Source organism: Alosa alosa, chromosome 19, assembly GCF_017589495.1.
Source record: "Alosa alosa isolate M-15738 ecotype Scorff River chromosome 19, AALO_Geno_1.1, whole genome shotgun sequence".
In the NCBI taxonomy this organism is placed as follows: domain Eukaryota; kingdom Metazoa; phylum Chordata; class Actinopteri; order Clupeiformes; family Clupeidae; genus Alosa; species Alosa alosa.
Window position 1 is genome coordinate 17,013,383 of NC_063207.1, and position 12,500 is coordinate 17,025,882.

Here is a 12,500-nt window from a genome sequence, read left to right on the forward strand (position 1 = left end):
ACACACACACACACACACACACTCACACACAAACAATCATGCTGTGAAAGCCAAGCCTCGTATCAATCAATGAAATAATTAATGGCCTTCTAATTGAAGACCTGAGATTGTTCTCCCTAAGGCATTGCAGCTCTTTGAGCAGAGTGGTGACCAATAAAAGATTCCAAACAATACTATTACTAGTGTTTGCTGTAAAAGTGCTTGTGATATAAATGTGAAATATCTACATAACATATTATTATCTGTATTATTATTATATGTATTATAGTATTATTATCTGATTTCCACTCATACAAACATATTTACACATAATCGATATGTTATCACATGCCATGACATCTAGAACATTAGGTAATCAGTCTGCTTCTGATAGAGAGGGACTAGCTTACCATACAGCCATACACATAAGCTCTGCCTAGAGGTGATCTATCATCATGTGATGTGAATAGAGGAGACAGCACGTGGAGGCTGTGTGACAGCACTGTGTGTGTGTGTGTGCGTGTGTGCGTGTGCGTGCGTGCGTGAGTGTGTGTTGCTCGGGCCTCTTCTTATCTGAGATGTATCAAATGACATCGCAAAAACACTGATGCCAACAGCTGATAGCAGTAGAGCCCCTAATGTAGTAAGATCAAATCAATATAACCCTTACAACATCAATAATATGCTGACCAGAAGCTTAATCACCAGTTTGCATAGCTGTAAAGCAAGAGTATGAACATTGTTGCTGAACTGAATAACACAACAGCTGCACAAACAAACAGTACACTTTACTGACATCATACATCTGTCTTCAAAATCAGAAATAAATAGAGGTGGATATCCCTACACTATCACAGACTGCTCTTTCACACATACACACACACATAAACACACACACAGAGGCATATAGTACATATAGAGAGAAACACATACACTGAAACACACACACACACACACACACACCTCCGTAGTGGCTTCCCTAACTTACTGACTGCTAGGACACCTCACTCATGACCTGTGCGTCCTCTTCGTCTCCGACCTGTCACACGTGTGATTGTGATGACACGGTAATTATTTTTATCAAGCCTGTCGCTCCTCGCGGAGCCACTTCCGTTTCAATCGCTTCGGAAAGTCGATAGGCCATTCCCACGGGAGCACACTCGTCTATTCACGGTAAGGATACAAATAGCCCAAACCAGGCCAGGCATCCCAGAGAGGAGAAGAACTGGAGCTGTAGCCTGGATAGCTGCAGAAGGAAGCACCCCACTCTGTACCAGCCACAGTGTGTGTGTGTGTGTGTGTGTTTGAGAGAGAGACAGGGAGAGAATGAGGGAGAATGTGTGTGCGTACATGTGCATTTGTATGTGCGTTAGTCCCAGTATGTTTGTGTGTGTGTGTGTGTGTGTGTGTTTTTGTGACAGAGGGAGATATTCAGAAGGAGAGAGTGACTTTCTTTGCCACCCCTCTAGGAGTGTTTCTAATCTCTGCTTCCTTTCTGAAGCCCCATTTTAATCCTGCTATCATCCTCTCACACACCTCACCACCCTGACTCCATCACCGCACCTGAAGGGACCAGAACCATGCAACTTCACTACTGGTCCAGGACATACACACTCTCTCTCTCACACACACACATGTGCACACACACACACACACACACACACACACAAGCACACACACACACACACACACACACACACACACACACACACACACACACACACACACACACACACACACACACGCAGACACTCACTCACTCACACATACACTCACTCACACATACACACATCACAGGGGTCTTCGTAGTCTCCTGCTCCTGCAAGAGAATGTGGGAAGTAATGCCCTGGCAGATAGCAGTTTGTGGGACAGAGGGAAGATCTGCCACCTTCTCTAAGCCCAGATGGTACCTTAGCCAGTCAGCCAGAGAAATGGATACTGGATATGGTTTATCCATGTGTTGGGGGCTATGCAGTTGAGAGAGAGAGAGAGAGAGAGAGAGAGAGAGAAAGAGAAAGAGAAAGAGAGAAAGAGAGAAAGAACTGTGATGGGAGGGACGGGGAAGTCTGAAAAAGAAGAGAGGAGGGGAAAGAAAGAGAGGAGGGGAAAGAAGAGAGGAGGGGAAAGGACAGAGGCAGAGGACAAGACAGAGTGTAACTGGGACTGATGTCACAGAGTGCACACACACACACACACACACAGGCTTATGCGCATGCATTTGCACACACAGGAAAACACACGCACATACACACCATATACAATATACTTAGCAGTGCTGGTATATAGACACTGAGCAATCAGGGCAAAAGTGTGCGAGAAAGAGTTGCCTACATACACTCTCAGAATGTGTGTGTGTGTGTGTGTCTGTGAGAGAGAATGAGAGTAAATAAAGAAAATAAATGGAGTTGAGTCAAATTCTTAGGGAGCTGCTTTGTAAGCAGACAGTGTTGCAAGTGCAGAGACTAGGACGTGAGTTGTTTAGTGTGTGTGTATGTGTGTAAGAGAGAGAGAGAGCAGGTCTGTGAGTGTGTGTGTTGTTTCAGAAAAAAGCCATCTGGTCCAGTGCCAGGGGTATGGGAGTCCAATACTGACTCACTGCAGCAACCTAGTGTGAACCCCCAGACAGACACCCCCACCATCCCTTACACACACACACACACATGGCCAGACCACAGGCAAGGTCGTGTCCCTAGGTAATTGATTTATTCTGTCAATTAATTGTTTACACCAAATAAATACAACCCAAGAATGCCTGCTCACACCTATTGTGAAATTGTGTTTGTGTGTGTGTGTGTGTGTGTGTACTGTACTGTAAGTGTGTCAAATTTGGGAAGTTTGTCCTGAGTATTGAAACAGAGTGCTAGTTCAGCTGGCCCTATCACCACTCGACTCACATACACATCGATTCATCACAACTCACCCTTCCACACAGACACACACACACACACACAACACAAAACACATTAGATCCCTCTGAAGTTTTGATGAAGTGATGAAGAGTCATCGCTTTTCCCCAAGGCTGCTGGAGCTTGTAAAATCTATTAATAAAACATAGTTATAGAAAGGAATGTTTTCAAAAACTGTTACCTCACTGTGTCAGCTGGGTTTTATTCTTCATTGTTATTTAAAGCAGAGGTCATGTCACAATAACAATCCATGCATGTGTGAGATTCCTTTAACAGACCCTTTCAACAATAAAAACAAAAACAATGCTTGAATGTTCTATTTGGGCCCCAATCTACTTCCTCTGCATTAAGATAACATATGGAATGTTAAAAAGGAAGTCTTGTGGGGCCAACTATGATGCTGATAATGGAACTCTCTTGAAAGGGTCTATAGACACATCAGAATGGAAGCTACTGCAGAATGGGTAGCCTAAGCATGTATGAAACTACAGTGAGTATTCCTGTTAGTTAAGTTAGTTAGTCAGTCACCACCCTGACTCCATCACCGCACCTGAAGGGACCAAAACCATGCAACTTCACTACTGGTCCAGGACATACACTCTCTCCCTCTCTCTCACACACACACACACACACCCATACCCACACCCACACACACACATGCACACAAACACACACAGACAGAAGTTCAATTCTTTGTGGGCCCCCATGTTCATGTCCATCTAGCTTAACACATACATGCATAGCAAAAGCAAACCATAGCTTTGTCCACATTTTTGTAACGCTGCCTTAAGTGCAAGTACCTTGTCATGTATTTCCAATGGGTGCGTATCATCTGCGTAGCTTGAATAGACTACGAGAGGGCTCTTCAAAGTATGTGTGAGCATTATCAACTGAGTCTGTGTAGCTTGCGTAGACTATGAACTGGCCCTGATTATAGTTGCTATGCCATGCCACAGGATGCAGGTGCCTCCCTTCTCTTCAGGGGCCTCAAGAGCTGGAAATCTCCTTTCTGAAGTGTTTACAGTGGACTGGGGAATTCTTGTTCCATGTCAGATGTGATTGAATGTGGGATTGAGTCTGGGATTGTGTTTGTGTGTGTGTGACTCTGTGGCTGGGGGTGTGTGCGGGTGTGTGTGTGTGTGTGTGTGCGGGTCTTTCCGCAGCGGAGTCCCTCTCTCTAAGGCAGCACAGTCAGGCATGCTCAGCCCGGAGTGGCTGCACCATGGAAACCTGCAGGGCGAGATGCAGAGAATCGCTGATGCAGTTACCTAGCAACGGCCCGTCAGCAGGGCTGGCGATTCCGAGGCACTGCTGTTGAGGAGACTGGAAATAGAATTGCTCTTTAGCATTAATGTGCTCCTGTGTTCCTCTATTTGGTGTTGTTCTTATGCGTTTTTAATCTTGTTGCTCTTGCATTTGACTTTTATGTCTACAACTACTTAGCCTTTATGTTTTCTTTCGTAGCGGCGGGAGTAGTATATTTTATCAAAAGCAGCAGTAGTAGTGCAATTTAACTAGAATACAAGCTGTCCATGTATGTGTGTGTGTGTACACATGTGTGTGTCCATGTGTGAGAGAGAGTGAGAGAGGGTGTGAGATTCTCCCTGAAGGGGAAGAGGAATGTCTGGCTAACCAAGTGCAGTGACTTTCATTAAAGCCGTGTCGACAGTGTAACCAGAGGGGCCACTGAACAAGAGATATGACTGTGCCTACTGTTCCCTTTCTCTCTTGCCGTTCTCACTACACATCCACAACCCATTTATTATCGCCTCACTTTTTACCCCTCTCTAACTTTGTCCCTATTGCCCCCTACCTCTCTGCCTCTGTCGCTCTGCTCTCTCTCTCTCTCTCTCTTTCTCTCCCTTACTGTAGGTGGTGAGGGACCAGATCTCCCACTGCACAGTGAAGTTGAGGCAGACCACAGGCCTGATGGAGTACTGCCTAGAGGTCATCAAAGAAAACGACCCCAGTGGCTTCCTACAGGTACCCCAAAACTCCCTCTCTATCAGTACATTACTGTGCATTACATTACATTACATTACTGTACATTACATTATATTACATTACATTACATTACTGTACATTACATTACATTACATTTGGCGGATGCTTTTTAACATGGTTAGTGCGTCAGTTAGTGCTATTTTCATACAATCAAGTGTGTGTGTGTGTGTGTGTGTGTGTGTGTGTGTGTGTGTGTGTGTGTGTGTGTGTGTGTGTGTGTGTGTGTGTGTGTGTGTGTGTGTGTGTATACACATATCTGTGTGTATGTATGTATATGTAAAGCCTCCTGTTTGTTCTATCTGTTACTTTATGTTTCTTTCTGTATCAGTTCCTCTGTCCATCTGAGCATGTACACTAAGTGCTCTCTCTTGCATACTAATGCACCTTTGTGAATGTGTCCTTTGTTCCGTCATCTCTCTCTTTTCACCCTCTTTGCTCTCTCTCTCCCTTTCAAAACCCTTTCACTCCTCTTTCTATCCCTCAAATTCTACCTCTCTTCCTCCTCTCCCTCTCTCTCTCTCTCCCTCCCTCTGTCAGATCTCGGACGCCCTCATCAGGAGAGTGCACATGACGGAGGGTCAGTGGGGAAAGGGTACACTGACCCCGCGCATGACCAGCGACTTTGACCTGACGCTCGACAGCGGACCACTGCTGCAGTCCATACACCAGCTGGACTTTGTGCAGATGAAAGGTAGTGTGTGTGTGTGTGTGTGTGTGCATGTGTGTGTGTGTGTGTGTGTGTGTGTGTGTGTGTGTGTGTGCGCCTGTGGGTATGCTTGTGCGTGTGAGTGTGTGTATGCGTGTGTGCCTGTGTGTGTGTGCCTGTGTGTGTGTGCCTGTGTGCCTGTGTGTGTGTGTGTGTGTGTGTGTGTGTGTGTGTGTGTGTGTGTGTGTGTGTGTGTGTGTGTGTTTGTTTGAATGTTTCAACTCCTCTCTTTTTGTAGTGCCGGCCGCTCCAATCCTTCAGCTAGAGGAGTGCTGCACTCAAAACAATAGTGCTACGTTGTCGTGGAAACAGCCCCCTCTCTCAACCATTGCAGTGGACGGATACATCCTGGAGCTAGATGATGGAAACGGGGGTGTATTTAGGGTGTGTAAACACACACACACACACACACACACAGGCACACACACACACCCTCTCTCTCTCTCTTTCTTTCTTTCTCTCGTTCACACTATCTCTCTTTTTACACTCTCTCACTCTCTCATTCAGTATTTCTCTCTCTCTCTCTAACTCATGCAATAAGGCTCAACCACTCAGATATTCAACATTATGCTCCTATTAGGTATGCATTAACCAGCACAGATTTCCTAGAAAGCCTAACTGGGTCTACATAATAAAGACCAAACGGGCCTCACTCCTTACTTCTTTCCAGATCAGCGCACTGGTTACAGTAACAGCTCGGGGTTTAGTGTTTAGGTTTGGATTCATCTATCAGAACCCCCCTGAGCAGGTGTGTGTGGTAATTGGTTAATGAATGTGTGGACACTTTAAGATGCACGTGCAAATGTGCACACAGAGAATTCATACATACACAAATAAAACACCTGGTAAATGTAGACTACAAATCTGCACATATACTGCACGTAGTATATAGGTGCACACCATTTATATTGATTGGATTCACTCATGCACATACAACTTGGATGTACCACCTGCAGCTACGACCATAGTGAGCTCAAACACACACAGGAAGTTCATTTCAAGTGACATCTTACTTCTTTAGCTGTGAAAACACACACACACACACACACACACGCACACACACGCACGCACGCACACACACACACACACAAACAAATAACCACGAACACACAAGCGGCTTGAATTTTATCCCTGGTAGTCAATAAAGAAAAAGCCCATCATGTCAGTGCTCAGCATCCCCATCCTCTTTAGTAGGCATATCCACCTGCATCAAGGCCCTTCACCATCAACCTCATCACTTTGCTCTTGGTAAAGTGAGCCCTATGGCTGACTGGTACAAGAGAGAGACATTTTCCAGTTGCTCTTTAAGCCTGATCAAAGGGAAGACAAATCCTGCCTGCAGGTGATTTAAACAGGATGAACCTGTGGGGTGTGTAAATCTATTTCCAATCACTTCATCCAGATGCTGAGTGAACACGTATCACTGGCAGGCTGTCAAATGTGTCTACAGGCAGGGAGATTTAGGTCATGTGATTAAACCTGACTAGTTGATTGGCTGTTTGCCAGGTTAGCAGAGGGCTTGTCTCATAGCTGGCTTCTCAGAAATGAGCAACAATTTGTGGATCTCTGGATATCTGTGCTTCTCCCAAATATCTCCTTGGCCCATGCTACACTAGGTTTCATGAGAATCGGCCAGGTAGTTTTGGATAATCCTGCTGACTAACAGACAGACAGACAGACGACTTCGATGGTGTTTCATGCCCCCAACATCGTCTTCCAGGCAGCGCTGCCACGGCTGACTTAAAGGCACCTAATCCTAAACCTAACCCCAACCCTAACCCTAACCTTAACCCATGCCTAACCCTAGTGCCTTCCAGGCAGCGCTGCCTTGAAAACAACGTTGGGGGCATAAAACACCAAGAAACCAGACAGGCAAACAAACTGCACTGAAAAAATAACCGCAATGGACACGGCAATGGACAACATATGGTCTCTCTGCCTCCCCCCCCAACCCCCCATCATACTCTCATACTCATACTGAACCCACAAAAAAAGGAACCCATATGGTCATGCATACATACACACAATGATTGAATGAATGATTGATCATGCATACATACACGACAATGATTGATTATCCTCCGTATATGTATCCACATGTCTTATTCCACTTGACACTTGATTGAAGTTACAAACTGTTGTGATAAAACCTGATTGCACCGAAATGAAGAATCATATAAAATGAAATCAATTGATTGGTTTGCCGAAGAGTTATAGACACTATTCCAGTTCACTGATGTTGAAGCATTAGAGATACAGTACCCTTCAAAATGAATGTGCACATACACTTTGAATGTAATTCACATGAAGTTTTGCATCGCTTCTTGGCCTTCTGTTCTTAGCAGTTTGTTTTTAGGGCAGCCGTGGCCTACTGGTTAGCGCTTCGGACTTGTAATCGGAGGGTTGCCGGTTCAAACCCCGACCAGTAGGCACGGCTGAAGTGCCCTTGAGCATGGTAACTAACCCCCTCACTGCTCCCCGAGCGCCGCTGTTGATGCAGGCAGCTCACTGCGCCGGGATTAGTATGTGCTTCACCTCACTGTGTGTTCATTGTGTGCTGAGTGTGTTTCACTAATTCACGGATTGGGATAAATGCAGAGACCAAATGTATATAAGTATATATACTTATACTTAATACTTAATACTTAATACTTATACATACAGAGAGGCACATTACCAAACTGGCATTCTTGGCACCCATGCGCACGTGTCTGTGTACTAACGAGTCCATGTGCTCTCAGATATCCACGCTAACCGGCCATGAATACACACTTTCCCTTCTCCACCATCGCTACTCTGACACTGACATGCTCAAAAGTATACACACCCACACTCACTCCAAACTGGCCCTGACTGCATGCGTAAGAGGCATAAGAGGCGTAAGGTTTGTGTGTGTGTGTGTGTGTGTGTGTGTGTGTGTGTGTGTGTGTGAGAGAGAGAGAGTGTGTTTATGATTCACAGTTGATCATCAGTGAAGCTCTATACACATGGTTCTACAGGAAGAGCAGATCTGCTATTTTAAACACATTGTGTGGGATGGATCTCTCCCACATTCTTTCTCTCCTCTCTCTCTCTTGTTCTATCACTCTATCTCACAATCCTTCTCTCTCTCTCTCTCCATCACACCCACTCTCTCGTGCTCTCTTCCTCGCCCACTCTCTGTAGAGTAATTATAGGCAGAGAGAGATCCTCAGTGTGTATGGGCTTTGCAGTGGGCTGGCTGTATTTTAGACATCACTCAGATTGTCGTGAACGTGCACAGCCTATAGGCATCACAGCTTTGGGACTTTGGGCTTGTCTTAACCCACACTGTACATTCTCAGAGAATCCTTGTTGTTACCCGGTGTCTTACAATGTTCTCAAATGTCATCATGAACGCCCTTAAATTGCTCGACGTGGAGCTAAAGAGACCTGCACAGCAATGGTCACTACACCCTTGTTACATGGACATTCTAGAATAACATTGGATGGTAATCTTAGTGTGATTTTAAAGCACAGTAGTAGTTCCACCTTCAGTTTTACTGCATGAAGCATTTCAGCAAACTGCTTTGGTGCCTTCTATGTGAATACAATGTTGTTCCGGCAAATATGGGTTCCATAAGAGACATATAGAAATGTTGTGCCTTAAAGCAACACCAAAGAGTTTTTTGTACCTTAAAATAATGTTTCCAAAATTGTTTCCGTGGTTCATCAACTCAGGGTGAACGGCACTTCTGCATTCACTTCGCAGCCCTCTATCGGCTATAACCACACTATGTAAGTTGACTTGCATGATGTCACAATACATCGTAGCCTACTTGCAACATATTCTACCTTGTCTTTGGACATCGTTATTTACAAAGCCGTTGGATAAACAAATTGCGTGCGTGCGACAGAAGAAAAGTTATTTGGTGTTGCTTTAACTGGGAACCTATGAAATAATAATATGCACTGTATGTAGTACATCAATTAAATAGCAGGTGAATACCTAGTTGTAAAATGCTAATTCAGGCCCTGCTTGTATCCAGAGAATTAAGGAAGAATTAAGTAGGCACTCAGTATTCTCCAGCAAGCCATTTAGCTGTGATTGATGTCCAGTAAGGGGAAAGTAATAAAGCAAGCTTTTGAAAGAACCACTGGCAGCTTTATTGAGCTTCACTCAGACTGTGCTGTTTGTCCAGTAATTCAGAAACAGACTGGACACTTTATCAGCAGGGACTAGCTAGGAGACACTAAATCCTGTCTTGGATTTCTTTTTGTGTGTGTGTGTGTGTGTGTGTGTGTGTGTGTGTGTGTGTGTGTGTGTGTGTGTGTGTGTGTGTGTGTGTGTGTGTGTGTGTGTGTGTGTGTGTGCGTGGGAGGTGTATGTGGGCACAGAGACCATCTGCACTGTGGATGGCCTTCACTTCAACAGCACGTATAGGTCTCGTGTCAAAGCCTTCAACGGGAGCGGTGTCGGCCAATACAGCAAGACCCTCGTCATGCAGACCTCTGAAAGTAAGAGCACAAACACAACACACACACACACACACACACACACACACACACACAGAGAGAGAGAGAGAGAGAGACATACACATACAGGCATCAGACATACATACACACACAATAGTCAACCAATAAATCAACAAATAAATTCATCCACAAATTCAACATTCATGTACACACTTGCACAGTTTATACATGCATACATAGTCACCGATTAACACTCATACATGCTTGTGCACATACATTAAAGTCAAACCGCAAAATAGTGTGCATAAATGTGCTTGCTTCTCCATTGACTGCTGGCACTGCTTATCCACAGGGAAGCTTGAGATTGTGCAGTTGGCCTGATGAGGCTTCTCTAGAAGCATGGAACTGCAACCGCTCCATTCCCAGCCTAGAGTACCCCATGTATAACGCAGCCAAATGGAGTTGTGCGCTAAGCATAGCCTCTTTAGTCGTTCTTAGCTTTAAACCCAGCGCTGCAGACAGCTACGCTTGCCAAAAATCAGTCATTTCAGTTCATTAGCCACAGCTGATGGTATTCCGCATCGAGCTGACTCCGTCCCAAGCTGTCCCTTTTAGTTGCTGCTGTTCTTTTCTCAGCAAGACTGCCTTTATGTGTGCCCGCTTATTAAAGTGCAGGATTCAGGCCCCTGGAGGCGTCAGATTTGAGATGCCAGCCACTGGCGGCATGTCAGATCTGATTATGATGGAGATCTAGATCTAGACTGACATGGGCTTCACTGCAGACTCATCGCAAAACAGTCAGCAAATTGTTTAAGATGTTCCAATCAGTTTATTTTGATGATTAGTGGAGCTATATGTTGTTTTTTTTAAGTGGAGTGTTCTAGTGCTTTAGTAATTTGACACAGTATTCTCCAGCAAGCCATTTAGCTGTGATTGATGTCCAGTAACACAGTAATCCTGCACTGAGAGTGTTATAGATGGCAGGTAATAGCAAGTGCTGTAGCAGGTGTTCTGCTATGTGTTGTAGCAGGTGATGTACAATGTTTACCAGAGTGTAATGAAGTTCGTATAACAGAGGGAAGAGTTAGGAGGCCACTGAGTTGATCCAGCTTCCCTGATGAAATCTGCTTCTCGAATTTCTTTCTCTCCTTCCCTCGGCTTCAATGTGTTCTGCTTTCTCTCTCTCTCTCTCTCTCTCTCTCTCTCTCTCTCTCTCTCTCTCTCTCTCTCTTTCTCTCTCTCTCTCTCTCTTCTTTCTATCATTTTACTTGCTTCCCCCATCCTTCCTTTCTTCTTTATCCATATAATCCCCCCTCCTCTATTCCTCCCTCCTGCCCTCTCCATCCCTCCCTCACTCCCCCTCTCTCCCTTCCTCTCTCTTCGTCTCTCTCACTCCCTCTCTCTTCGTTCCTCATCAGCTGGACTCCCCCCATGCGATATTAACTCACTTGCTGCAGGTATGGATGGCTCACACACACAGACACACTAAAACACTAACACACACACAGACACACATCATGTTCTTATGAAATGCTCTGTCAACCTTTTCACCTGTTTGTTACCGTGTGCATGCACCACCATCTCTGACCAGTAGGTGGCTCCCATCTTTCTGCATCCTGTTTTGCTCCACTCTCTACAGTAGCAGCATGTCCTTGACCATTACAGAATAGTATGCATACAACAGTTCAGCAGCTTTCCACAGCTAAATACACGGAATATTGTGAATTTCCTGTGAAAAGAGGAATGTTATTGTAAGAGGTTGGTGCAGGTGTGTTAGCTGTGCTGCCTGTACTGTTGGGGTGCAAGCTGCCCACTCACTGAATGACACTGAATGTTTTTCTATTGCCTGGATTCCCAGTGCATGTGCTTCAAATCATCCAAGAGAGAGAGTTTGTGTGGGCGGGCACATGTGTATACGTGTGTATGGTGTTTGTGTGTGTGCATGTGCATATACTGTGTGTGTGTGTGTGTGTGTGTGTGTGTGTTTGTTGTGAGTTTTCTGTTGCTCACACAAGCCCCCCACCCTAGGCACTTCTTGAGCACTTATTTTAGTCTGTTGGCATACTCTGACAAACTGCAGCAGTGGCTGAGACTTTATGCTGAATACTCTATTAGTGCCACAGGTTTGGGAATAGCCAATTAGTCTGAATTCTCAGACAGGCAACCAGGCAACCAATGTTGAAAAGTCATAGCAATGAAAACAGTCTCTACTTGTGGCCAAATGCAAGGTCTTTCTTGCCATGCAGAACAAGCTCTCCATAATACAGTAAAGCTGAAAGTGAACACATTGAGATGAAATTCAATGAGCTTGTTAACTGATTAAAACAAAAGGGACATTAAAATAAAATAAAAGCATTTAGGAGGCCAAACAACTACTTTAGCTTCTCAGCTAAATCAGTGTTTCTCAAAGTGTGGTCCAGGGACCACTGGTGGTCCACAAGCTATCCCAAGTGGTCCGCGAGACGTGGTAA

General features: G+C 44.9%; 1 protein-coding gene across 4 annotated transcripts in view; it reads left to right on the forward strand.

The window, feature by feature from the left end:
* The window catches only part of trim9 (tripartite motif containing 9), a 39,555-nt gene that overhangs the window by 20,722 nt on the left and 6,333 nt on the right, over positions 1–12,500 (forward strand). For 2 of the 4 annotated variants that reach the window (XM_048227261.1, XM_048227262.1), the window contains exons 4-8: positions 4,758–4,868; positions 5,427–5,580; positions 5,834–5,979; positions 9,933–10,071; positions 11,448–11,486. In XM_048227261.1, coding sequence (XP_048083218.1) covers positions 4,758–4,868; positions 5,427–5,580; positions 5,834–5,979; positions 9,933–10,071; positions 11,448–11,486 — 589 coding nt within the window. The remainder of the gene's footprint in view (positions 1–4,757; positions 4,869–5,426; positions 5,581–5,833; positions 5,980–9,932; positions 10,072–11,447; positions 11,487–12,500) is intronic. The other 2 variants (XM_048227263.1, XM_048227264.1) reach the window with 1 other exon arrangement.